General features: G+C 52.3%; 11 protein-coding genes across 11 annotated transcripts; 6 read left to right on the top strand and 5 right to left on the bottom strand.

The window, feature by feature from the left end:
- Positions 1-72: 72 nt before the first annotated feature.
- FIBRA_00254 (uncharacterized protein) lies at positions 73-664 on the bottom strand (the record flags this gene model as incomplete). The annotated part of the gene is made up of 4 exons (XM_012322153.1): positions 73-96; positions 147-235; positions 301-417; positions 475-664. The coding sequence occupies 4 exons, from the start codon at positions 662-664 to the stop codon at positions 73-75; spliced, it is 420 nt and encodes a 139-aa protein (XP_012177543.1).
- An 812-nt stretch (positions 665-1476) lies between these two features.
- FIBRA_00253 (uncharacterized protein) lies at positions 1477-3419 on the bottom strand (the record flags this gene model as incomplete). Its single annotated transcript, XM_012322152.1, has 6 exons — positions 1477-2440; positions 2490-2776; positions 2835-2959; positions 3028-3111; positions 3177-3330; positions 3387-3419. 6 exons carry the CDS (start codon positions 3417-3419, stop codon positions 1477-1479), a joined length of 1647 nt encoding a protein of 548 aa, XP_012177542.1.
- Positions 3420-3725: 306 nt separating this feature from the next.
- On the top strand, positions 3726-5044 carry FIBRA_00252 (uncharacterized protein; the record flags this gene model as incomplete). The annotated part of the gene is made up of 8 exons (XM_012322151.1): positions 3726-3743; positions 3801-3882; positions 3939-4120; positions 4182-4207; positions 4256-4457; positions 4521-4584; positions 4641-4755; positions 4816-5044. 8 exons carry the CDS (start codon positions 3726-3728, stop codon positions 5042-5044), a joined length of 918 nt encoding a protein of 305 aa, XP_012177541.1.
- A 433-nt stretch (positions 5045-5477) lies between these two features.
- On the top strand, positions 5478-6741 carry FIBRA_00251 (uncharacterized protein; the record flags this gene model as incomplete). The annotated part of the gene is made up of 5 exons (XM_012322150.1): positions 5478-5645; positions 5695-5902; positions 5961-6127; positions 6154-6241; positions 6293-6741. 5 exons carry the CDS (start codon positions 5478-5480, stop codon positions 6739-6741), a joined length of 1080 nt encoding a protein of 359 aa, XP_012177540.1.
- Positions 6742-6829: 88 nt separating this feature from the next.
- FIBRA_00250 (uncharacterized protein) lies at positions 6830-8557 on the bottom strand (the record flags this gene model as incomplete). The annotated part of the gene is made up of 6 exons (XM_012322149.1): positions 6830-6863; positions 6919-7331; positions 7801-8016; positions 8080-8155; positions 8215-8351; positions 8459-8557. The coding sequence occupies 6 exons, from the start codon at positions 8555-8557 to the stop codon at positions 6830-6832; spliced, it is 975 nt and encodes a 324-aa protein (XP_012177539.1).
- A 681-nt stretch (positions 8558-9238) lies between these two features.
- On the bottom strand, positions 9239-10736 carry FIBRA_00249 (uncharacterized protein; the record flags this gene model as incomplete). The annotated part of the gene is made up of 3 exons (XM_012322148.1): positions 9239-10440; positions 10509-10590; positions 10653-10736. 3 exons carry the CDS (start codon positions 10734-10736, stop codon positions 9239-9241), a joined length of 1368 nt encoding a protein of 455 aa, XP_012177538.1.
- A 346-nt stretch (positions 10737-11082) lies between these two features.
- On the top strand, positions 11083-12444 carry FIBRA_00248 (uncharacterized protein; the record flags this gene model as incomplete). The annotated part of the gene is made up of 6 exons (XM_012322147.1): positions 11083-11185; positions 11253-11385; positions 11447-11930; positions 11980-12085; positions 12145-12206; positions 12259-12444. 6 exons carry the CDS (start codon positions 11083-11085, stop codon positions 12442-12444), a joined length of 1074 nt encoding a protein of 357 aa, XP_012177537.1.
- Positions 12445-12658: 214 nt separating this feature from the next.
- On the top strand, positions 12659-18334 carry FIBRA_00247 (uncharacterized protein; the record flags this gene model as incomplete). Its single annotated transcript, XM_012322146.1, has 16 exons — positions 12659-12775; positions 12831-12924; positions 12983-13098; positions 13147-13218; positions 13267-13302; positions 13370-13402; positions 13461-13467; positions 13608-13664; positions 13727-13733; positions 13792-13924; positions 13987-14162; positions 14226-14299; positions 14390-14540; positions 14611-15014; positions 17184-17289; positions 17347-18334. 16 exons carry the CDS (start codon positions 12659-12661, stop codon positions 18332-18334), a joined length of 2571 nt encoding a protein of 856 aa, XP_012177536.1.
- A 2555-nt stretch (positions 18335-20889) lies between these two features.
- On the top strand, positions 20890-21851 carry FIBRA_00246 (uncharacterized protein; the record flags this gene model as incomplete). Its single annotated transcript, XM_012322145.1, has 3 exons — positions 20890-21306; positions 21366-21734; positions 21789-21851. 3 exons carry the CDS (start codon positions 20890-20892, stop codon positions 21849-21851), a joined length of 849 nt encoding a protein of 282 aa, XP_012177535.1.
- Positions 21852-22902: 1051 nt separating this feature from the next.
- Positions 22903-24325, top strand: FIBRA_00245 (uncharacterized protein; the record flags this gene model as incomplete). The annotated part of the gene is made up of 9 exons (XM_012322144.1): positions 22903-22943; positions 23004-23042; positions 23094-23243; positions 23302-23392; positions 23447-23490; positions 23544-23626; positions 23686-23699; positions 23776-24218; positions 24283-24325. 9 exons carry the CDS (start codon positions 22903-22905, stop codon positions 24323-24325), a joined length of 948 nt encoding a protein of 315 aa, XP_012177534.1.
- Positions 24326-24645: 320 nt separating this feature from the next.
- Positions 24646-25192, bottom strand: FIBRA_00244 (uncharacterized protein; the record flags this gene model as incomplete). Its single annotated transcript, XM_012322143.1, has 2 exons — positions 24646-25083; positions 25133-25192. The coding sequence occupies 2 exons, from the start codon at positions 25190-25192 to the stop codon at positions 24646-24648; spliced, it is 498 nt and encodes a 165-aa protein (XP_012177533.1).
- Positions 25193-25556: the final 364 nt, after the last annotated feature.

Genomic DNA, 25556 nt, shown 5'->3' with positions numbered 1-25556 from the left:
TTCTCGTGGAAGCATACACGTCCATGATTCATTTGCTAGATTCTATGCCCCGTGAGTGATCATGCGAATAACTTAGGCAGAGGCCAAAGAAGACGTCTGCGCAGGGAGTCAGATGATGATCCTGTGACTCAGGCGTGAGACCGTACCTCAGCGTTGGTAACGATAGGCACGTCCCTGTTGGGAGGAGAGACCGAGACCGCTGCGGAAGTGCGAGCGATGGACGCCAGGTCAATATCTACAGTGTCCGGGATCAGCAATAGACTCGGCGACGCCCACGACCAGATGGCCCAAAGCACATACTCTCGCGCTTCAGGGCCCTCTTCCTGAACTCCCTAGCCTGCTGGAGTTCCTCCTCGCTCAAGGAGCTCGTCCTCCTCTGGACAGGGCGCTCGGGGGCAGGCTCTCGGGAGCGGACAACTAGGCATATAGACGCCACGGTCAGTATCTTGTGGCGCACGGAAGGACATGCTCTACCTTCGGTATCTCGAGGCTCGGCCTCTTCGTCGAGCATGCCGGCCTCCTCAAAATCACGCTCGTGCTGGAGGTCACCCCAGTTATGGCCGCCCGCACCGCTCTTAGGCGTGCGCTTGTTCATGGCGTTCTTAGCTTCGGAGCGGTCTTTGATGATGGCACGAGGGTACGCAGCGCGCTCAGTGCGAGTCATGTTGGCGGCGGTATATGGGGAGGCGGGTACGAGGGCGAGAGGGAGCTGATGCACTGTGTGACTGTTGAATACTTTGCGTACGGTAGCGAGGTGATGGTGATAGTGATAGTGGTGGTTGCGGCGATGGTGAGGAGGGATTCAGACAAGGTTTTATATCAAGAGGGTGCGCCCCATGGCGCCACGGGCGCTGGGTTCGGGATACGTGCTCGCGTGACTTGTTGGCGACAGACCCGCTGAATTGCTCCTCGATGCGGCTCGAGGCATTCCAGTCGCTTCGAGCCGCTTCTCCCCTCGGCCTGTCTGGGCGGCCGTCGCGTAGCCTACCGTCGCCAGCGCATGTTTTGTGTTTCCTCTCTTCCAGCATAAATGCACTACGTTCCTAATGCTTAGCTGCTGCGCTGTGGCGTGCAAACGGCCGACAGAGCCGCGGCGGCTTTGGTGGAAAGAGAGTGGCGCCGAGCCAAGATGACCTATGCGGGGAAGCGTGGGACTTTGTCTCGCTCTCTGCCGGAGAAGTAGAATGTCGCAAGCTTAGGCTCATCACCGGACCACTGAACTGCCCCTTGTAAGAAAATGGCACGCACACGACAAAAGACGGTCTTCAAGCAAGCGTGCTAGGTGGATCCGGTCATGGTATAGCAGAGACAGCAACGACAGCAATACGACAAAGTCACAGTCCACACTCACAATGATACTTCCTCTTCTACCCAATTCAATGTCCACGCAATTGCCTTTCTGCAAACTCGCGTCCCCGGGGCAATAATTTACCAAGCTCTCAATGGGTGAGATCCAATCTCCCTGCTGCGCATGACCTACCCAAGTCCCCAAATCCCTGCCGACCGCATGCCCTCCACAAGCGTGTCCACATTACCCAGCATCGACCGCAGGATTTCCTTCTTTTCTTCCGTAGTACGCGGACCGTTCTTCGAAGTCTCAGCCGACGGCACCAGTTTCAGGCCGATGTCTGAGCCTACCCTCGTAGAGGGACCACGCGGATCCAACACCTTCATGACGTCCGCGCTGCTCTGCGCACGACGATGCCTGTCGCGATGGGGAGCAACGGGCGTCTTGAATCCTGCCGATTCGCTTGCAGTCGCGCGTAAGGTTGAAGAACTAGACCCTTGGGACGAGATAGAGTGTCCGCGCGTATGAGACAAGCCGCTTGGTCGTGGTGTCTGAGGTGCGTCCCCAATTTCCGAGGTGATGTCTTCGGACGACAGTTCGTCTGTGGTGGTGCGCCATTTGTCCTTTGCTCTAGATGATGAACTCGTTCTACCTCCGCCGACGCCCAACCGCGATACCTGCGCTTTCTTAGGGCTAAGTGGAACATAATCGACTTCTTTCCTGAGCATGAGTAAAGACCGGGACTGTGCTCGATGCGTTGGGGGTGTCACGATGCGTGGCGAGGGTGCAAGTGCCGGAATGGGCGGTATCCCAGTCTTGCCCGAGGGTAACCTGGATGTGTTGGAGGATAGGGAGGAGTAGTCACCAGAGTACTTGGACACGCTTTGTACAGAGCCTATCGAGCTCGTCGACGTGGAGGCCGCAGAAGTGAGTGAGAAGATGGATGAACTTGAAGAATCCCGAGATCCGGTAGTCGACGTTGACAGTTTGGATCGATGCGAAGGTTTAAATCTGTCACTAGGAGAGGTTGGTGGTGAGTTTGCTGGGCTGGTGTTAGTAGAAGATGGCTGTGTCGAAGGACCATCCCCTGAAGGGGCAACCGTGGTTGTTTCATCCAGGAGGTAAAAATACAGAAACTCAAGGCATTTCATCCTGATAAAGTATGAGATAGATACGACCTGCTCAATAGAACTGGACATACTTGTCTTCCCGTGGGGCTTGGTATCTCTTCAAGAACTTTGCTACTAACTGCACCCCGTTGAGTTCCTCAAAGACACGCAAGGCTGGAGATGAATCGACCAAAATGCAAAGAAAGGTATCAAGGACCGTAGAAACGAGAGGCATAGATGGCGCGTTGGGGTTTGTGATGTAAGCATTTTCCTTTTCGGCCTTAGGAGAGGTTGGAGGTGAAGTCTGGCTACTTGTGGCGGTGGTGATCATTGACATGGCAGCGATATGACGAGAGGTTTGAAGGAGCTCTAAAAGTATCTATATGGCCTACCACTTAGACCTCACATAATACAGGACGGACAACGGACTTGCTCACATCAAGGGCATATCTACGGCCAAGATATTGTTTGCTTGGCTTATGTACCAATGTCACACCTTGGATGATGAATAGTGCTTGTATCAGCTGAGAAGTCAAGGTATAGATCTCGGTCATTTTTTGAGCTTGATAATTAAGACGCCATAAGCACGAAGTCGAGCCCTACGGGCGATCATGAGGAACCACTACTCACGATCTGGAGACGCTTTACTTGCACTGGTGACTTGCTCCAAGCGGGAAGTGGTAGTAATCATCCACGAGAGTACGCGGGATGGGACTGGGCTCCCAGTGCGGGAAAGTAATTAGCATGACGTAGACGACGCGTTGAACCAACATGCACACCATTGCATTCGAAGGCATCTTGCAATTTGAGAAAGAGCTGCAACTTCTTGGCGCTCTCATCATCATCTTTGCGTGCGAGCGTCTCTGCCAGCAGACGTTCTATGGCGGAGAGGACCTCGCTGGTCCTCGTAGGAGATGTGCGCGCCGAGACTAGCTATCGATAAATACAACCGTTTAGCAGTCGTGACCATCAAGCCAGCAGGCACTCACCTCGTCGAGAGCGTCTTGCAGAGTGTCCTTCATGGCGGACATGACCACCATGTTCAACGAATCATGGGCGACTTCAGCCTTGCCTCTGCCTCGTTGCCACCACACCACAGACAGTCACGAAGGATTGCAGTTCGAGAAAGAAGTGGCTTACGTAACGCGCGCGTCGCGCGTCGAGACCCGAGCCTGCCGCACACGTGACGGACGCGTCCGTGAGTGTGTGGTGCCCCGCAACCGTGCGGAGCTCCGCCGTATTTGCGGCCGAACTCATGCAACTCATGCGTACGATTTCATTCACATCGGACTTTGGGTCTACCCGGCCTCTGCTTGTCTCTCACCACCATGGCTCCCATTAGAACTGTGCGTATGCGTTTGCTTTATACGCCGTGTCCAGCAGAGACTGACGTGACGGGCTAGCAATGGACTCGTCTCATCCGTTTTGTCGCTGCTGAGACCAACCAGATTCACCTCGGCGAGCCGGTTGACTCCGGGCTCGATGGTATGCCCGTTTTGTAGCTGAATTTTCCATTTTATCGAGCGGCTGACACTTTATAGTTGGTCTCGCATTCTCCCAGCGTAAGCCTGTGAAGGCGTACGAAATTCTGGGTTCCGCCATCGACCCTGCAGCACAGGTCACCAAGAACGTCTTGACCGTCAAGGAGCTCCTCGCACCCCTTGCAAGGCATGAGGTTGGCGGCGTCGTGCGTTGCTTGGGCTTGAATTATGCCGATCATGCGGTCAGCCTATTCAGAAGTGCCCTCAAATGCGTCACTAATGTCTGTTCTACTATGAACACAGGCGGAGGCAGGCCTCAAATTACCTGAGTAAGCTCGTGCTCTATGATCAGGAAGAAAGTTATTGATACAGAGAAGAGTTCCAGTCATTTTCTACAAGCCCCCCACTTCCCTTATTGGCCCCGGTGCTCTTGTCACCATTCCCACAGTCGCCCAGCCTCCCCACGAGCACCTTCCCGACTATGAGGTCGAACTCGTCATTGTGATTGGAAAGGCTGCGAAGGACGTTTCAGAGGCCGAAGCACTCGACTATGTCCTTGGCTATACCGGTGCTAACGACGTGAGTTCGCAAGCCTGCGCTCATAATTTTCTGTGTTGAAGGGTTCACACATGCGCACTTCAGGTATCCTTCAGGAAACTGCAGATGTCCGCTGGTGGTGGACAATGGAGCTTCTCCAAGAGTTTCGGTATGTTGCTTTCACTTTATGGCTATGATCGAATCACCGTTTAACGTCGCACTCAGATAACACCAATCCGCTTGGTCCATGCATCGTCGCTGCTAGTGCTATCCCTGACCCACAACGCATTCCGCTGAAGTGCATTGTAAACGGTCAGACCTTGCAAGATGGTTCTACAGCGTACGCCGCCATTTTCTGACCGAGTATCCTTTCGTTGACTATGACCCGTGAAATCTACAGGAGCCAAATCTTCAACGTCCGTCAGACAGTCGCATACCTCTCCAAGGGCACGACGCTTCCGCCGGGCTCGCTCATCCTGACCGGTACTCCGAAGGGTGTCGGATTTGTGAAGAAGCCCGCGCTCTTTCTCAAGGGCGGTGACTATATGAGTGTCTGGTTGGGCAATGGCATTGGGACACTCGCAAACCTCGTTGTGGAGGAGGAGGCGCCCCTGAAGGCGAAGCTCTGAGTACGTATGTTGTATTGATACTGTATGCGCAGTAGTGGTGGAAAATCGCAGATGCTTTGTGTATCGCGTTTTTGCGTGTTGGTCTTTGTGTAAGGCGTGTTAGTGCCCCCCGAGTCGATATTAAAGTCAGCTGAGCAGACCGTATGCCTTGGCTCTGTTTTGTCGTAGGGCCACAACTGCCTCCGCTCTCTGAGATCTTGCTTGAAGTTTGAACGGTTTGAATGAACCACAACTTGAAATTCGCGAATCCGCGATATTGAGCGCGATCACGAGAGAAAGAAGTGTGGTCACCTGAGGTGATGCCTCGGCCATCGGCGATCGCGGCGACCCAGCGACATTGCAGCGCCCAGCCACCACGATTCACAAGTTACCGGCACCGGGCTTTATAGCCACACAGCCTGGCAAGCTCACTACGAAGCATAACGAAACAAGGATGGCGACCTCCTCTAGGAAGGTGGCTTCCGATACTCCAGGAACCAGAGACTACAAATACACCCAAGAAATTTCGCAGATGATGTTCGTATTCGGTGAGGTTCAGGATCCCAACCCGGAGACGGTCAACTTGGTGGAGGATATTGTTCGCAGTCAGCTAATTGAACTTGTGAGTGAGCCTTACGGTGAGGTGAATGCAAGTTGATAGTAGTCTCTAGATTGTACAGGCCCGTATGCTCGCCAGTCGTCGTGGGGCACGCTACCTCTCAGCGGAAGACCTCATCTTCCTCATTCGGCATGATCGTGCTAAAGTGAATCGATTGCGCACATATCTTTCCTGGAAAGATGTCCGTAAACACGCAAAGGACTCTGGTGGGGATGGTGGTGGGGGTGTAGAAGTGGAAACGTTAGAGGATGGTGCTGACGGTATGTAACTCCATCCCAGTGGCACCAAGTGTATGAACGGACAGTGTTATTTTATTAGACAAATTGACCGCAAAGGCCCAAAAGATTACCATTAAACTCCCTTGGGAGATTATGACGATATACTCGGATGTGCTGCAGACAGACGATGAGGAGGACGAAGATGATATTGAAGCTCATGAAGCTTCCATTCAGCGACTGAAGGCAAGCATGATATTTGGCATGCATGTGTATGTGTGCTGATCCTCTTGCAGGAAGCCGATGATGCTACGCGGCAAATGACTCGTGAAGAATATCAACATTACTCTGATTGTCGACAAGCCTCATTCACATACCGTAAAGGTATGCTTATGAATTGGCTCCGGACGTTGCTCTCACTTACGGTTCTGTCAGCTAAGCGATTTCGCGAGTTTCTTAACCTGCCGCCTGCTCTTGACCTCAAGGCAAATGACGATACAGTCGATATCGTCGGCTTCCTCGCATTCGAGATGGTTCGCTCTCTCACTATCGCCGGCCTCGAGGTCAAGAAGTCACTAGAAGAGTCTTATCTGCGCGAAGACCTCCATGCTTCCTCAGCGATTTTGGGGAAGCGCAAGGCGGGGTCGAGCCTAGGTTCAGACGCAAAACGTATGCGACGCGAAGAAACCCCAGATCGCGATGTCGATTCACCCCTACCGACATGCTCATTGTTCCTTCCGCCACCGGAGGCGCGTACATCACTGCGTCCTGAACACATACAAGATGCATTCGCAAGAATGCAGGGCGATTGGTCACAGCGCCGATCAGCGGGCATGCGCAATTGGCGTGGGGGACTGGTTCGGACTACTGTTAGCCTCATCTAGATCTTACTTACTGTGTATGCTCTTCACCTACGATGTTCACTCTTATATCCACTTGTATCGATGCCTTCATTTGTATATCTACTATATGTCATACATTGGTTTTGTCTTCTCCGGAGATTGTCCTACAATCGTCCATAAGTCGCACGCTATTCGGCCTTGTACACTACTAGTTAGAACATTAATGAAGCAGCCACGTCCAGGTTTCCGCCAGCCGCATCTAGAGTTTGGATCGCCACTTCTCTTGATGCACCGAGATTCATCAAAGCCTGGATCGCCTCCTCCGAATACTGTGGCGATATTGAAGCACTTCTAGCTGGTGCGGGAGTTGCTCCAAGTGTGTGACCTGCCCCAGGGAAGGACTGACTCGGGCCTAGACCGGAAGTCGAGCCGCTGGATCCCGACGCTGAGGCGGCCTCCGCCAGTTCATTTTGACGGCCGTAATTCATGTCGCGTGCTTTTTGAGGGAGCTCGTGCTCTGCGAGGAAACGGACTTCACGTCCTTGAATACGAAGACAGTCCCTCTCAAGATCGATGCATGCTTGGTGAGCCTTCAGCATATCCAGACCGAAGAGGAGGTCGACCTCACGGCCCTGATTTACGTGATTAGAACGCAGGGGGTATGAGTCAGGAGAAGTCATAAAGATACCTCTATAACAGTAAAAGAACAAGGCAGGAATAGATCAGCGAGCTTCAGTTGGGCACTGTGTACCCTCCCGAGGATCTTCGCGGTGCCTACTCCGACTGCGAGTCCGCTGTACCGATTGTCCAATAGCCGCATCAGTCTTGAAAACATCCGTAAGACTGGTATTCAAAAGGAGAGAGCATGATCAATCATACCCGCAGCGTTCTGCACATTCCGGACTCACTAAGAAGAGAAGATCTGGTCAGCGTTTTCAAGGAAGGTTTGGGTGACTTACTGATTGTCTGCTGTGCCCCACTATCAACGAACGCTTTCACGGCATGTCCGTTTACTTCCACGTCAATGCTGTTTGAGTTAGTTTGCCTCCTCATACAAATTTGTACGATTACTCACTAGAGCATGGTCACCCGACCAAACACCTCAGGCGAATACTCCATCGCATGCTCAAAGTTGTTCATCACAGCTTGCTGGCGAATAGCGTCTTCAATCCGACGCTGTGCCTCAATATTGAATGGATCCCCTTCCAGTTCAGTAATCTCGCGCTGCGTTTCCAGATTGCGAGCGTGTGTCTCCCGCAACAAGTCAGCAAACCGGGCTGGATTGTTCTGAGCAGCATCAACCAAGTCCGGATACACCTGCATTGTCGCATATTGTGCTAATGAGGGATTGTCAAGGGGGAGTGCGATGTCAGTACACACCGTTCGCAATTGGCTCATCATGTTTGGGTCACCGAGGATCTGTAGCCGTATCATTTCGGCGTCCTGTTCGGCGGCCCTGCTCATCCCAAGAAGTTTGTCGTTAACTGAGAAGAGGGGGGCATTATGAGGACAAACCTTCCCGCAATAGTCACCTTTCTTCTGAGTAGCAACATAGCGTGGTCACCTACGCTGCATTCCTCCATAGTCGCCTTCGGGTTGCTGAGGTCGCGTCCTTCGTGTGATATACTTTGCTCTGGGACTGGTATGCCTGACTAGCAGAACATTACAACAAAATGTCGCCCGATAGATCAAAACACGGTGGTTCAGAGTGTCAGCAGAGGAGCATTTGGGTCCCGACGGAGGAAAGGTGGCGACTTACCTCTGCCTCAAGGAGGGCCATCACGTTCTCGAGTTCCATCTGCGGGTCAATCTCGATGACGAACGACTGTCCGAGTTCAGTGACAAAAGTGAGCTCCATGCTCGTTATTGTCGTACTTGGAGTGGTGCTCGTGCGGATGTGTCAGGGAGTCGTTGTGGCCGTCGAATGAGTACTTTTGGTGGGTTACACCAAGTGGCGTCAGTTTACACAGCCTGTTTGTTCGGCTGACAGATCCTCGAAGCAGTCAAATTCACCAAATTGGAAGTCGGATGTACAAGCGACAAGTGTGAGCAAGAAGAGAAGAGGAGGAAGAGAAGGGGTCAACTGGCGTCTACAATTCACAGGCGGGACGGCGTAACACTAACAGAGCCAGCTTTTATCCATGCTCACACGGGCTTGCGTATGCTCAGGATAAGAACGACGCGTAAGGCCAAAGCGTTACATATCTGACAAAGGCAGGAGATGCAGAAGATACTAGAACATGCTCGCATACAGACAGGAGCGATGCTGCGCATCAAGGACGCGTCTCTTAAACGCGTACATCATCGTCGGACAGGTAACATGATCGCGTCGACGGGAGTTACGACCGTCTATCTCATTCCCCGCCTCCCCGTAAAGTTGCTTTTCAAAGAGGAGCTGGACAGTGCATTTTGCATCAGTGAGGTTTAGAATTGAACAATGCAAAGATACTGACAATCGTGATCCCCCGTTCCGAATATTAGACATCATGGCACTCTCCAGCGCCGACATACTTGCATCTGCACTCGCTGATCAGAAGATCTACGAGAAGTTATACAAACAAATTTGTAAATCCTCACCGCTTCCACTGATCTCAATATCACTAAAGCTCGATGTCGTACTCCCATGCTCGCTCACCCTCCCACCCACGGTTGTCCCAATCCCATCGTCCGTGTGCCGGCTCCGACGGCCTGCTTTACCGCCAGACGTACTCTCTAAACCTCGCGTATGCGTCTGCCCTAACGCTCTCCCCGGCGAAATCACGGGCGGACTACTCGACTTTCCTGATGGGCTGAGATGCCTCGGAATTGGCGATGCCATGCGGGGAGATGATGCCGGAGGTGACTGCGAGGCATAGTATCCATACGATTGATTTATACGTGTGTCTGGGTGTGAGCGCCAGTGCATGTGCTGTGGCGTATGCGGTGGGGGAGACGGTATTGATGGTATGGATCCGGGTGGTGATCGCGAGCTAAGGCTGGAGAGACTTTGCTGGCTTCTCGATGAACTGGGGCGATTACTCGAGAGAGAAGCGGTGGACATCGAGAGAGGACGGGTCCGCCCTCGATCTTGTATTTCGATCTTTCCCTTCGCCTTCTTGGGTGACGAGACCAGCCCGAGTGCATCCTTCGTAATCATCTTCTGTAGATCGAGAAGCTTAGTCTCAAGGACTCGCTCCTCCTCCGCGCGGCGATCTTCCTCCTCTTCCTTCCTTGTGTCCTCGTCTTCGTCGCTTTCCTCACTTTCGGTACTATAGCCTGCCTGGTCTCCGAATGCACTCTCTGTAAGTACATGCGAAGACGTGAATGGTATTACGCGCTGGGCCGTTTTGCTCCTGCGAGGGCCCTGCAGCGTAAGAGTAGATGCAGTCACACTTCCGCCCATATTGGTTGCCGAACGTTGACTCGCATTTCGCGTCGTTGAAGTTCTTCTGATGCGTGGGCTTTGCTGTCCGAGGGAACTCAGACGCGCGCGCACTCCGAGCGGCCGTGTCGCGGTGGCAGATGATGTCGAAAGACGGTGAGATGCTACCTCCGGAAGTCGCGGGAAATATTCATTGCCATTGGGCTGTTGGGGAGAGACAGGGCTCAGTACGGGAAATCCGGCTGAATTTGGAGCGGCCGATGTGGGACTGAGAACGCCACTAATGCCCTGCAGCCCTCGAAGATCCTCTTCGTAGCGCGTCTGGGCGCGATGAAGAAGATAGGGGAGGGGTACCTGGAGATGAGTTGCAAGACCCTTCCCTGAGGGATAAAACTTAATTTGTACGCGTTGTAGAATCACCGCAGGTCAGAGGAATCCGTGCACTCACAGTCCGTCCCTGCTCCCTCTATAGCGCGTGACTTTGCGATGACCTCCCAGAGGATATGTTCCTTTTCCTGGCTCCATTCTACCTGGACTTTCCGGTATATGCTGTCAGTCTGTTGGTATATCGGGCTGCATGCGAATAACGCACTCGAGGAGGATCCTGGAGGGGATCCTCTGGTCGGTTGTAAGGCAGGCGCACAATTACTCGAACGGGCGGAGGTGTTGGTGCCATAGGTTTATAGAGCTGAGCCCTGCAAGCGTAAGCTATGGAACCATGTAACTGAGAGGATACCAGATCACGTCTGCTAGAAGACCGTTATCAAGACGGGCCCAATAAGGATGATCGTATAGTTGTCCAATAGCGGTAATATACAGCTTCATAAATAATTAAAAACAGAAATTATTCTCTTCCTGACTTCAGATCACCCGACATGGCGGCAACTCAAAGTGAGGGTTGGACGGTGTTTCCTGGGTGTTTCTACCAAACCCATCAACTCAATCGCCGCCATTTCGACCTTGTCCCGGTTGCATGGCTAGCAGCCTCATAAACCTCCACTTTCAGAGCCGGGTCTATCAATATGCTTGCACGCACGCCGTCTCCGCATTTCGATACACTCGAGTCGCTGATTACATATCTTTCCGATAACCCAGAGCGCGAGCCCATTGCGGCCGAACTAGGCGGTGCGCGCAGCCTTGGTTCCCTTCCTCGCACACATACAGTGCGCCTCATTCGGTGCACCCCTTCCAGCTCTGCAATCAATTTACGGCGACGATGCCGTCCGACTATGGCATCCGCCATCACCCCCCGGTGCCGATCACGCCCAGCATGCGCAAATGAATGGCGGAGAGAAGGGAACGATCAGGTATGAAGTAAGCGTCAGGTATGTATTTTTTGTAATTCGCCCTTGACTGCTCTACAGGGTCGGATATTATCTATATTAGTATTGCTGCACCAGCGGACCCGGACTCGGAGTATCCGCTTACGGTTCTCGTGTCATTACCACCTGCATATCCTGTCGAGGCTCCACCTCAGCTGCAACTGCTCTCTCGATACCTCGGTCCCTTTGGCGTCGATGCGGCGTTATTTGGTGCTGTGCTCCGGACGTATATTTCGCGTGACGCCGTAGAATGGACGGCGGGCGGCGTCTGTGTCTTTGATGGCGTGGAGTGGGTACGAGAGAGATGCGCGATATGGGCGGGTGAGCGATTGAGTGCGGCAAGGATTGGTGAGTTGATTCGGGAGGACGAGCGACCGGTTGTGAGCATCGAGAGACCAAGTGATGCGGGTAGGGAAGAAGAGACAGTGGAAGATCGTCAACAAGATATTCAGATGCCAAACGATATTGAACTCGTAGTTTCCGATCCCATTGTGGATCGAAAGAGTGTGTTCATTGGAAGAGCATGTAGGATATCAGATCCTGCGCAGGTATGCATGTCCCTTTTTTCAGTGACTTCGTGTGCTAAATAGAAGGTAGGTTCCCACCATTCTTGCACATTTGATGTCGGATCGCAAGATTGCCCGCGCCGCACATCCCATAATCAACGCCTGGCGTTGTCGGCTCGGTAACACTCTCCATCAAGGTATCGTTGGCTCATCCTGGCGTCGAGGATTTGCAACTTATGCGCCCTCATCTATCCAGACAATGACGATGATGGGGAGACCGCCGCTGGTGGACGCCTAGCGCATTTACTTCAGATTCTTGTGCGTTGAATGACACCGTTTTTGCCAAGATGTAGCTAATATCTATTTAAAGGAAGTTGAGAATGTCCTTGTCGTGGTAACGCGCTACTTTGGCGGAATTCACCTCGGCCCGGATCGCTTCAAGCACATTAATCAGGCCGCACGTAATGCTCTTGAACTTGGAAGATTCCTTGATATACCTGAACCGGAATCACATGGGGCTGGCAGGAGAAAAGGAAAGGCGGGATCTAAGAGATGATATGTTTTTAATTGGGACGTCTACTTATGTAGTAGAAGTAGACATAGTGCTTCGAGCGCTTGGAGTCAGAATCTAGGGTTAGGAGTTACATGATAGGTTCGCCGTCATGAGCAAGTCATGAGAGACGTGTTTCTCGTCCGTCTCCGCACGGCGCACCACCGCCCGACCACAATTACCATCCTACCCGGCGTCGCGCTCCTTGCGATCTTCCGTCATGACCTTCACCCGTGTTACATTCAGACTCGCCGCGAGTGCCGGGCGTATTCACGTTAAAAGGAAGTTCCCACCAAGACAGACTTTCGCATTGTTCAGGATGGCAAGCACATCGACGGTAAGCTGCCCTAGTTTGAAAGCTGGAGTGATTCTCACATGCCGCCGCCATGCAGTTCGGTCTGAAGGATGTATCCCTCGTACACATGCAAGGATTAATTGGCGGAAACTGGGTCGACGCCCATGATGGTGGCAAAATTACAGTTATAAGTGGATGCATTCTGTTTGTTGTAACTGATATGTAATGCTTACGAATGTGCAATGTCAGACCCAGCAACAGATGAAGAGCTTGGTACTATTCCAGAGATGGGGCTGGTGGAGACCAAAGAGGCTATTGATGCTGCAGGGCGTGCGTTCAAGTCTTGGAGCAAAACTACTGCCAAGGTCCGTATATCGTCTCCTTTCTGCGCATTGACTTGACATTTCCTGCAGCACCGCCACGATATTTTAATGAAATTTTACGCTCTGATGCAGGAGAATCAAGATGATCTCGCAAGACTAGTCGTACGTTCGGTGCAATAGCTTCTAATACATGCCCTAATTTTGTCGCAGACGTTGGAGAACGGAAAACCTATCGCGGAAGCAAGGGTGCATATCTACAACATTTTAGCATAAACTTCTGACGAATAATCTCGCATGTTGGGCGTATATACAGGGGGAACACGCTTATGCGGCCTCATTCATTGAGGTATGTCTACTTGCTTTCTTTGCCCTCCCCCACGACTTACTTTCGCACACTGCGCTAGTGGTTTGGTATGAACTTGCAATGCTGCGGTAGCATCACTTAACTAACAACCTCTTTCAAAAGCGGAGGAAGCTGTTCGAACGTATGGAGGCATGTCTTTCCAAGCCTCAAGATAAAGTACGATACTGATGATACTTTTCACTCACAGAGGTAATCCCTTCACCTTTTCCACATCTTCGCAATGTTGTCGTGAAGCAGCCAATCGGTATGTTTTCTATTGATGGGCCCCATATTTCTGATACATTGATGCCTCGGTAACTTGAAAAGGTGTTGTGTATGTGCTTACAATTACGTTCTCGCGCGATTGTCTTTGAATGGCCACCATTTTCTAGCTCAATCCTTACGCCATGGAACTTTCCATTAGCGATGATCACTCGCAAACTTGGTGCTGCTCTTGCCGCGGGATGTACTGTGGTGGTCAAGCCCCCGCCTGAAACCCCGTTCTCCGCGCTAGCACTCGCGGAGGTGCGTTCCATATATTCCTCACAGTCATCACTATATTCATCGAGATTGTGCCGCCCTAACAGCTGGCTTCTCGCGCGGGCGTTCCACCTGGAGTATTTAATGTTGTGACCACGCAAGCGAACATCTCTGAAGTCGCCCGCGAGATGTGCGAGAACGATACGGTTAGAAAGGTTACCTTTACTGGCAGTACGCCTGTCGCAAAGCTCCTATATGGATATGCCTCGAAGGGTATGAAGAAGTGTGTACTTTTCCTTAGTAATGATGGTGGTGACGCAGGATCAAGGGCTGAGCATACTCATAGGGTGTCAATCGAGGCGGGCGGCAACGCCGCGTTTATTGTATTTGATGATGCAGACGTTGAGGCGGCTGTGGAAGGTACGCGTGTTTACCCTGAGAATATTGGCGACGCTTGGTGCGGTCTGAAATCTAATCTTCCCTTTGCACTCTACTCGCATAATCAATCAGGTGCCATTTTGTCCAAGTTCCGTAGCAGTGGGCAAACATGCGTGTGCGCTAACCGGATCTATGTTCAATCATCGGTGTATGCGGAGTTTGCGTCCCGACTTGCGGAGAAAATTGCCACATTCCAAGTTGGCAACGGACTGGACAGCGATACGTGCGTGTTTTAATTTGTGACATCCCTTTTCATAAATGAGTAAATGCAGCGTGACTTACCTATTCTTCAGGACACACGGCCCGCTAATCCATGACAAGGCAATCAAGAAGGTCCAGCGTCACGTTGATGATGCACTCGCGCGGGGCGCGCAGCTCGTTATGGGCGGTACGCGTCTCGCGGGCAAGGGCTCGTTCTTCCAGCCAACGGTGCTCTCCGAGGTGCCGCCTGATGCGCTCGTGAATCAAGAGGAAACATTTGGCCCACTTGCCGCGCTGACACGTTTCGAGACGGAGGAGCAGGTATTGGCATGGGCAAACAGCACCCCTTTTGGCCTGGCGAGCTACTGCTACACCCAAAACATCGGGCGCGCCTGGCGCGTTGCGGAGGCTCTGGAGACAGGGATGGTGGGCACGAACACGGGCATGATCAGTCAAGCGGTGATTCCGTTCGGAGGCGTGAAAGAGAGTGGGCTGGGTGAGTGCCTTTATCTAGTTTTTTCTTGGTTTTTTCTACTTCTTCCGAGGAGCCGGGTATGCGCAGACGATAGCCGCTGGCGGCTGCATATCTGCATTCGGGCTACTCCTTATGGCTACGAATTCCGCATATCTCAACTCAGCACATGCACATTATGCCTTCAAAATGCCTCATGAGAACAAGTTTCCCTAGTTGCTGGCGCATCTGGTCGCTGCCTTTGAGAAAGGGCAGGGTAGTTGCGCCGGTATCTAGCGGCAGTGGCGATTATGCGGAGACCACACGACTCTCCGTCCTGTGGTCAAAGCATTGATTCTGTGGTTTTTCTCCGTATCAAACAAGCTTGGGGCAGGCAACAGAAGATTGATCACAAACAGACACTTCGTAGCCTCTGAGGACATGATAGCCTGCTCTGGTGTTGTTCACGTTCGGCCTTGTCCACGCGTGAGGCAAAATCAGCAGTCTAGCTCAATACTATGCTCCTACTCTGCACCCTGCCACGGAGCTACACATGATTCCGAATCGTGTATGTCATGTCTCTTTCAAGCATTTACTGCGGCTTGTCGAGACAAAATAGAGACACTCATTCTCAATTCATGAGGCTGTTACTAAATGGAAACTGACCGTGTGTGTATCATACAGGCCGCGAAGGAGGTCATGGAATTGAAGAATACCTGAATACCAAGTTTATCGCGTTCGGCGGTATCTAAAGGATGGATGACTTATCCACTATGCCATTGGGCTGCGGGCGCATGCAATCGCGCTTGATGATATTGCGCATATGTTCCAAACCCGGACTATGTCTATGTTCTATTGCGACGGACTGTGTATACCAGATCTCGGATCCAAATGTAAAGTACTTGCCCAATCCACATGTGTTTGATTATCTACTAGATCAAAACCCTGTCCCTGCGGAACCTGCGACGCGATGCTAAACTTTTATTCGGATCTGTCGGTTAAATCTGGTAACACTTATATGGCTTTGAGCAATCAACCACAACGCGTAGGCGCGAACAGTATCAAGATGAGTCTCGCTGCGGCCGCAGGAAACAAGAAGATGAGAGCTCCGCAAGATGCCTGCTGCTCCGGAAAGTTCAGACTGCGGACTCGACGAGCTCAGCGCGCACGAGTCATAGCAGACGCGTGGTTTATTTGCCGGATGCCAAACCGCACCCGGATCTGAGTAGGTCGGAGTGCGCGCGCTCTGAGGGGACAGCCTCTGAACCAGTCTGGGGCTCGAAAAGGGCCAGTCAGTTGCGGGACGCAGTGAGGGCGGGATGGCTGTGGACTGGCAGCTGTGCCGGGCGGTGTACGATCCGCCAGCTGCAAATGTCACGTGCGAGCATAATGGCTCCGTCTAGACTCCCGAGTGAGAGTCGCATCGGCTAGCGGGCGACGAGTGGCACTTCCACCTTGAAGATACGGAGGTCGTCATGCAGATACGAGCCTCCTAAAGAAGGCGAATTTTGCGGTCACCGAAGACATAACACGGCAGATTGATGGTCTCCCGTCAGGGCCCTGGAGATGTCTTTCGTTTGGTGCCAGCCATTCTATGCGTCGTTGACTTGCCATCGCCAAGGTTCAGGTTCGGGTCGCACGCTGATGGCTCCTGGAACCGAGCCGTTGCGATCAACGAGCGAGGTACGTGTGTGCTCAGCATATTTTTCTGAACATTGCCCTTGACGAAGATGCCGTTGCAAAGCTTGGCAAGTCCTAGTTCAGACTTCAGACAGCGCTGGCCACGTGGGCAAAACCACACCGCCAACATCGCGGGACTCGCAGCATCGCCGACTCTCACTTTGGCGGTTTCATTCTGGCGTGAGTCAATGCGCACCAGTGTCTGCTGTCTGTGTGAGTGTAGCCGCATTAGTGCTCCCTGCACTTCCTGTCAGTCGGTGCTACTGGTTGCGTGGCTGTTGCTGTCCATCGCTGCGCCTCTGGCAACTATGATCAACGCGTTCTTTCTGGGGAGCGGGGTGACTCTCTCAAGGCTCTGATCTAGATTGACGCTAGGCGCGATTGAGCTGATTGTTGTCGCTTAGAATCGTGCATTACGCTGTTCACAGCGCCCAGCGCTGACAAACAGGCCTCAAAAGCCTACTTTCATACGAATGCTGTCCGCTATTCCGCCCTTCCAAAACTTATTCTCCCGCCTCTGAAGCAGTGCCTCAGGCTTTTACCGCTCGGTCGACGACATTGCCGAAGAAATACGTTTCTGTCCAGAGGAAGTCATCTACCCAACTTCGGTCCCGACGGCCCAGATCTTGACATATAAAAGGTGTGTATTCGACCGCATTCGTCCCACTCCCCCACTTTAAACCCCTTGTTTTCGCAGCATACCAGCGAGTTGCGAGATGAACCCTCAGTACTACTTCCCCCAGTATCACTATGCGACCCCTTATCTCCACCCCTACTACCAGCAGCCGCATGTTTCTCCCTTCATCCCAGCCATGTCGCTGCCTCCCTCACCAGACCCTCCCCGCCGCCGCGTGCATTTTGACGATGAAGACCCAGTCATACCCCATCGCAACCGGAGGCCCTCATGGCATGGAGACATGGCCTCTATTCCCAATCCTGCTCCCTTCCCCTCGCCGCCCATGATGTATTCGCCTCTGCCTGCCATGGTCCCGGTCGGGGCTCCACCGCATTTTACTCATCATCGACGACGTTCCGACAGCAATCTGCCGCAGCCAGCGTGGTATGCAGTCCCGGCCTACCCACCGTTCATATCCCCATACGCCTACCAGCAGCCACTCCCTTCAAACCAACTGCATCCACTACTGGACGGCGAGTCTCGTGACGGCCCCATGCTCGTTTTCGACCTTTCCCTAAATCAGTTCAACGCTATGCATATCACTGAGCGAGGGAGGACATCCGGGAAGCAGCTGTCACGCGACGAGCTCGAGCAGCAGGCGACGTACCCAGCCATCCGAAAGATGAGGATCACTTGTGACCTCATCCCACAATGGCCTATCGTGCTCGAGCCGGGCAAGGCAAAGTCCAATTTCCTGCTCGTCCCGTCTTCATCCCGCGACGTGCCCATCACGGTCGGTGACGTGCTCATTGCCATCCACAAGAGTTTACAGCAACAGATCACGCACGTCGACTGGGTACGCCTCTCACAGAGCGAGGAAACCGCCGTTGCGCGTGCGTACACGCGCAGGTGCAAGACATTCCCTAGTGTCGAGGCTTTCGAGAAGAGCCAGGGCGTGCGCCGAGTCGATTTCCTGCTGGAAAGGTTCATGTTCCGCGGCCTGAAGCGCAGCAAAGCTGACCAGGATGGGTTTGAGAACGTAAGGCTTATCGTTGAGGCGAGGAAGTGATAGTGATACGAAGCTGTCAAGTCTTCGCAATCTTCGTGCTGTCAATGAACATGTTTTAGATTTTCATTCCGGTACGTTATGGATGGTTTGGTGTTTGTGTTGGTGGACATTTGCTTTGGCTATCTAACGACATAACGAAAGATGATACCTCTTCTTAGTCTCTAGGCGCTGTTTATTATTTCCCTTCGTTCTAATCTTCATTTATACGCTATCCCCCTAGTAATACTCTTTACACCTTCTGTGTTGTAACTTCCATTTATTACTGTACCACCTTCGTAGGATTACTCACAAGTGACAAAAACAGAAAAATACCTGTATGACCTGTACTACTTGTACTTCATGGCCGCGAGGCCAATCAAATGTGATGATAAATATGCCAGATGATTATGTGACGCTTGTGGCCTGAGTTCTCAATGAGAAGTAAACATATCTGAGCGTCATATCCAGGAGAAGTAATCGGTGTAACAGTACATCCCGACGGCCGCCGAGCGACTCATGATATCATATCGCACGATGTTCGGATATCACCTGTACAAAAGGCACATGTAAGCCCTGTCATATCGAGGATTGGAACTGTGGTCAGTGGTCGCGGACCGTGCTGCACCCCTGATACTGCGTTCATTCGTGAGTACCAAATAATGAAAATCTAGAAACCACACTGGTCATACGTGACATTCCCTTGGCCGGACCGTGAACCACTCCGGTGCCAACCCATACACCGTGACATAGGTATTCACGATTGACCGAGCTCATTGCGCTCCGGCGCAGCTAATAGTCCCGCCATTCCATCGGTTCGGCGTTCCGAGGGAACTCGTATGCCACCTTCAGATGCCTGAACATGCCGTAGGAAGAAAGATTTCAGGGGACGCTTCGGGCGGTGTGGTCGCAACAAGTCGTAGAGTACGGAACATGCAATGCTGTGGGAACTGGGTGCATCTGGACCAAGAGATATGCGCAGCGCTGTCCGAAAGGCATCACGGCGTACTAGTAATGATGTTCGAGTCTTTTGTACATCATTCAGAGCTCGGAGGAACTTATATATTACTGCGCTGGATAAGGCCCATGAATTTGCCAAGCTGGTATTCAAAAGAATACTCACTCACTTTGTCTCAGTCTCTCATCCTCGTGTTCCGTTTTGTTGTTCTCCCTCAAGCTCTTCAAGTTCTTCCGAACAGATTCAAGCTCATGCTGTGGCGCCGGGCAAACGCCGTGGGTCACCAGGCGCTCAGCGGCGCCTCTCGAGCCCTTGAAGCTTAAACATTGGACTTGAATCGTCTTGATTCACATGTTGCTCTTTCTTTTGAGCCCAACGCGCAAAGAAATTCTGCGTCATGGGCTTTGTGGAACCAGAAAATTTCCATATCCCTGTCAATCGCATGTCTCGCTTTTACCTGTGCGCTGCTGGGGGCTCAGGAGGGAGATTTTGGATGCACATGGTGAGTGTTCCGTAAGGTTCGTACTACAGTCTGACCTTGTCATGCGTGCAAAGACGAAGTAAAGCAATGTACCATACAACCGCCTCTACATTTTCTTCTGTGCTGCGTTTCTATTTTGTATGGAATAGCAACCGCCAGGGGCGGAGGATTCAATAGTTGGATGACGGTCGTAATTTGCAATCGGAGCGCGCTTTCTCGTCATGTTTATGATCGTTACTGACCCTTTTCAAACCAGGGCCAGTGTATTTCTGACCAGAGGGCATCAATGCTATGCAAATTCTCGAGGAGCGGGGTATCGTTCAACTGATAGTCTAAATAAGTGATATATATACTGTGTGTGATTTTAGGCGTCTCTTAAGGTTCAGAATATATCTCAACGGCAACCTCGTCAGCCAGTATTGCAGTGGACAACGTTTCAAGGACAGAAACCGCCAACGTTCTTGGTGCGCAGCCCTTGCTCTGGGCCGCCTCTTATCCTCTCCACATCTTGTATTCGCAAATTTCAGTTCATTCTAACTCCAATCATTCAGGAGCCCATTTGGGGAGTATCATCGTTCCACAAACTCGTACATGATGTACGTTTCAATCGCTTATTCTGCCTTCGCAAACTGTTTTCGCCTCTTCTCCACCGTGGCTATGCATCAAATGCATACTAGTACGCACTCTCCAGACTCATGATCCCGCCGACCAGACTCGAGTATCCAAGGTTATAGCAGAAAAGACGATACTCTGGGGATCGGGGTAGGTAGGACTTGGTGTCAGCTGCAGTTTTGCTACACAGCCATAGGCTCCGGTGTGCTCGCAGCTGCAGGAATAATCTACAATTGTATCACCCTTTTGATTGTAATTATGTGCAGATATAAGAAGCACGGTGTACAAGTACTATTTTCTTGACAACATGCCATAAGGTTGTGCAATTTAGGAGTCTGCGCTGCCGTGACCGCTGAATCATGCAAGCGCTGGAGGTCGATGGTGTCAACATTTCGCAAGGCGATGGTGATACTTTCTGCCCCATTCATCTCATCTCCTGAGCCTTATCTAGGGTGCGCTGCACCTTCTATCATGTGAAGGACTACACCACCACGACTACATTATTGTCACCGAGCCACTTTCCATACCATGACCGAGGCATCTTCGTCGGCGCCAACCTTCTCCAAGCCGCTACAGCTCCCTTTAGCTCAGGAAGAGATTGACCGCATCAATGCCCACCTCCAAAATCTCACCCCCGAAGGCATTCTAAACTGGGCTGTCGAGCATGTCCCGGGGCTGTATCAGACGACCGCATTCGGATTAACAGGACTCGTCGCGATCGACATGCTCTCGAAGATTACGCCCTCGCCCCCACCCTTGATATTCATCGACACGCTATATCACTTTCCCGAAACGCTAGAGCTCGTGGATGAGGTCCGGCAAAAGTATAGCGTGCCGATACACGTCTACAAGCCTGGGGGCTGCGAAACCGTGCAGCAATTCGAGGCGAAGTATGGGGAGGCGCTGTGGGAGAAGGATGAGACATTATACGACTACGTCGTAAAGGTCCGTTATATCGCTATATTGTACATCGGCTGCTTATTCCACGCCGAATGTCTCTGCAGGTAGAGCCTGCGCGCCGGGCTTACGATGAGCTTAGCGTAGCTGCAGTCATTACAGGGCGGAGAGCTTCTCAAGGCGCGGATCGGGCAAGCCTGCAGCCGCTGGAAGTCGACAGCACTGGGCTCATTAAGTTGAATCCTCTCTTCGAGTGGACGTTCCCGTTCGTGGAGTGGTACGTGAAAGAGAACAACGTCCCGCGCAATAAACTGCTCGATCAGGGCTACCGAAGTGTTGGGGACTGGCATAGCACTGCGAAGAGCGGGGAAGGTGACGCGGGAGAACGCGCTGGGCGCTGGGCTGGGAAGACGGAGAAGACAGAGTGCGGGCTGCACGTGGACTACTTCGCGATGAAGGCCGCCGCACAGGAAAAGGTGGGCAGTTCCTTTTATCGGCTCTGCGAGCATGTTTGATGATCGTCCAAACAGCTCGAGGAGGCGCAGATAAGCGAGCAAGCGCGTGTCGCTGTCGCTGTGATAGAGGCCAAATAAGCCTGGCATGCCGGTGAGGTTTTGATAAAGACGAAGGTAGTAGTGCAGACAGCGAAGGAAAAGGACATCACTTATAAGGAGCAGAATGAGCTAGCCTGGAGGTACTGACCTAAGGATATCCGCAGCCGTCCCATCCTCTGCAAGAACGGGTAGATCGTCCATGTTATGTAGAATGGTATCAAGGTATACTGCAACTCTGGATGGATGAACAAGTCTATAACACATGCTCCATAGTCTAAGAGTAGTTCGGATTCGGGGGAACCGTTTGTCCTAAATATTACCTGTCTCACTTCTTCATCCAGAGGCTCAGATTGTCCATGAAGCCACGTAAATGCAACCTCTTCGTTACCAGGCCGATTCAGGACATCCCATGACTACAAAAATACTTCTAAACGAACGTATTGTTAGATGTGCAAGTGAGATATCCACAGAGAACAGCTTACCCCGTAGTGGACGTCCTTGACAGTTTGACCTGGTGTTCGATCACCGTCTAACTGAGGCGCCCCCGTGGGAGTTTGTTTACACTCCTCAAGTCGAATTGGCGGTTACTACACAACAATGACCGTCCCTAGAGAAAGAGAAGTTGGATTGCATGATGTGTGTGAGCAGTTCTATTAGGATGCATACTTGAGTTTAGGCCACCGTGTGATTTTGACCCTCGTAGACCGTGATAGTCTTCCCTGATGGATCATCGTTTGGTGATTGAAGGGGCTATGTCGCCACGGCGGCATGAGTCCGCTAGCCGTTGAATGAAAGAAACGACGAAATGAACAGAGGGCATACGAACTATAAGATGTGCGATGTACCGCTCTAGCTTGAAACACAATTTTATATAGGTTCGGCACAACCTTGCAAAGTATTGTGATCATTTAATGAGTCTGTTCAGGTTCCCAGCGGACATCAACTTTGAGGATCAGCGGTCCCACATACGCTAGGCCCAAAACAGCTGTGGGAGTCGAAGGCAGCTCAGCGCGCGTCTGCGCATTCATCTGCACCTCTCTTCCAGTTGTTTTGCAGTCCTGTCTACTCAAGATACCGCTCAGACTTTACGATGTCCGCCTCAGGCATCGCGGCCTTGAACTTGTCGCAAGTGTCCGCCTATTTACACATGGCCCTTCTATGCACGTCCTGACATCCACAAAGTTTGAACAGGCCGGTCGTACATGTACCAAACGGACGTCCGGCTCTCAAGTATTAACACCTCATTTACATGATAAACCACGTCTGTTGACTGTGCAATAGGCCCGACCTAGGCCCCGACGGGCTCCCTCCTCTACCGGAGGTCAAGTCGGAGCAGATACGCCTCCAGGTATACACCCATCGTAGTTACTATGCAAGGCCAACACATTTATTCGAGGATCTGCCGGACGACCCTAGTCCCGACAATGAGATGTCAGCTCTGGCTCTCTGTTGAAGACTGGTATGGACATTGCTCACAATGTTATTGCAGGCTTGAACATCTCGGCGACGCCGTCCTGAGCCTGGTCGTGACCGGGCTCATCAGAGAAATTTACCCATACCTGCGAGTCGGATCGTCGACGGTAGGCTTCTCCCTGCTTCCAATGCGATGCGCCGTCTGACAGCTCCATGTGCAGAAAATACGCGCCCTCGTCGTGGGCAACCCCACTCTCGCCTCAATGTATGTTCCGACACCGCAAGTCAGCTAGTGGGCTGATCACCATCTGACTTTAGTTCTGTTATGTACCGGCTGCCCGACAATCTGAGGATGCACCCCGCCCAGGCTATCACCTTGCGTGCTTCCACCAACATCCAAGGTAGGCATACATTTCGAATTTCTCTGACGCTGTGCCTGACACCTGAGCCCAACCGACAGCGGATCTGTTCGAGGTGTGTTCCATCAGATTCTAGCGCCATGGTCACGAAAAGTTCTCAGTATCTGGCGCTCATTGTCTCCCTTTGACAGGCCTTCGTCGGCGGGCTGTACCTCGACCGCGGCCTGGACGTCATCAAGTCGTGGCTCTGCCCGCTCTTTCGCCCATACCTCGTCGAGGCGTACCGCCACGTCCGCATGCAGTACGGTCTCTCGCCGGATCCTGACCCAGCACCTCCTCCTATTACAATTGGATCGTCTCTCTCCTCCAGCTCCGCTCTGCGCCCCCCGCCATCGCATATGCCCGCGAGTATCGGGCACCTCTCGCTCTTCAATCAGCACTTGCAGCAGCAGAACATGTGCATCGAATGGGTCTGGGCCGGCAGCGAAGGCCAGGGCTCGCGCACGACACCGATCTGGGTCGTCCAGGCGATGGTCGGAGATGAATGCTTCGGGCAGGGGCGCGGAAGCACCAAGAAGGCTGCGAAGAACGAGGCCGCGAAGGAAGGCTTGCAAAAGATGGGCATCTATGTCTCGTGAGTACTCTACTTGTATCATGCTGTATTTACAATGATAGCTGAACCAGTGGTCTGAGAACAGGCCTCCCGATATCCAGAATCTGGCTCCAGCATCTTCTCTCTAGACTGGGGCCGGATGTTCTCAGCAAGAGAACCTGGTCATCCCGCCCCAGTGTGAAGAGGTTGTGCATGGGTCTGATTACCTGGCCATTCTTTGGCTCCAGAAGACTTCCCAGATGATTGTTTGATGTTGATGTGAAATTGCTGCTTTCTCGTTCCCTTGCTTTCATGAACCACTCTTGATTGCAATCGCTTCCTATGCCTTGTTTAAATCTTGATGCATGTGCTATGGATACATGTGTTGAAATCAGAATATCAATAAATGGTGTATACTTTTGCAGCAACGTAAGGGAAGAAATATAGGATGTGCTATCTCCGGCTATGACTACCGGCGTGACCCGTCCCGTAGCGTGCCTATGTTGTCCACAGAAGGCGCACCCCACACCAGTGTCTTTGTAGATGGATCCAGCAACCGAGGGAACCACTGCTCGAGCAACGCAGGTAATACACCCCTTCCTCCTGGCGCCGATGCAGATGGTGTCGCGCGTTCCATCACAATCGCTGCCGGCGCTGCTGCATTCGAACTCATAGCCACCTCCTCCGCGAGCTTTCTCTCCCTCTCTGCGTCCTGCTGCACCAAGCTCTGCTCCCGAGCCCGCGCGAGAGAACGCGCCTCCTCGTCCACATCGTCAAACACGTCCTGCTTCACTGCGCTGATAGAGTACGCCCACACACCGACGGCGAAGGAGAGCAGCAGCGTCCCAGTGACGGCGTTGCGGATGCGGAACGGCTCGCGCGCGCGTTGCAAGCCGGGAGACATCAGCTGTGTGTGCGGCGTTAGCGGTGAGCTGGAAGTGGGGTCGGAAACAAACGTTGTTGTAGGGTCTGTACGATGTGTTTGCTTCCTTCCTGGAGATGTACGGGTCGGCCATTGTGGCTCTAACCGCGAAAGCTACAGCAAGAATGTGCGGAACCACAGATGTTTGGTAGAGAGAGCGAAAGTGCAGTAACACGTGAACGTTATGAACGCGTGAACTTTTGATCTCACTGCTTTTTACCGCCACCTTTTACGTTTACTGTGCTCCGCCGGCAGCTCAGTCCAGTCTTCTACAGTGCTGCTAATGGAACTTGATATAGTAAATCAAACACACTGGAAGCTTCCCAAGTTGGTACGGTTTACATTGGCGCAAATAAACCACATAGAAGATACACACAGAGCGTGCTTAGCTGGAGGGAGTCGGAAGCAGAGTACCAATTTGGCTTCAAAACATCACATCAGAATGGCTAGCAAGAGGG

The sequence above is a fragment of the Fibroporia radiculosa genome, assembly GCF_000313525.1.
Source record: "Fibroporia radiculosa TFFH 294 genomic supercontigs, scaffold67, whole genome shotgun sequence".
Lineage (NCBI taxonomy): Eukaryota > Fungi > Basidiomycota > Agaricomycetes > Polyporales > Fibroporiaceae > Fibroporia > Fibroporia radiculosa.
The sequence above is the reverse complement of the archived record's forward strand: the minus strand, read 5'-3'. Positions and strand labels throughout refer to the sequence as shown.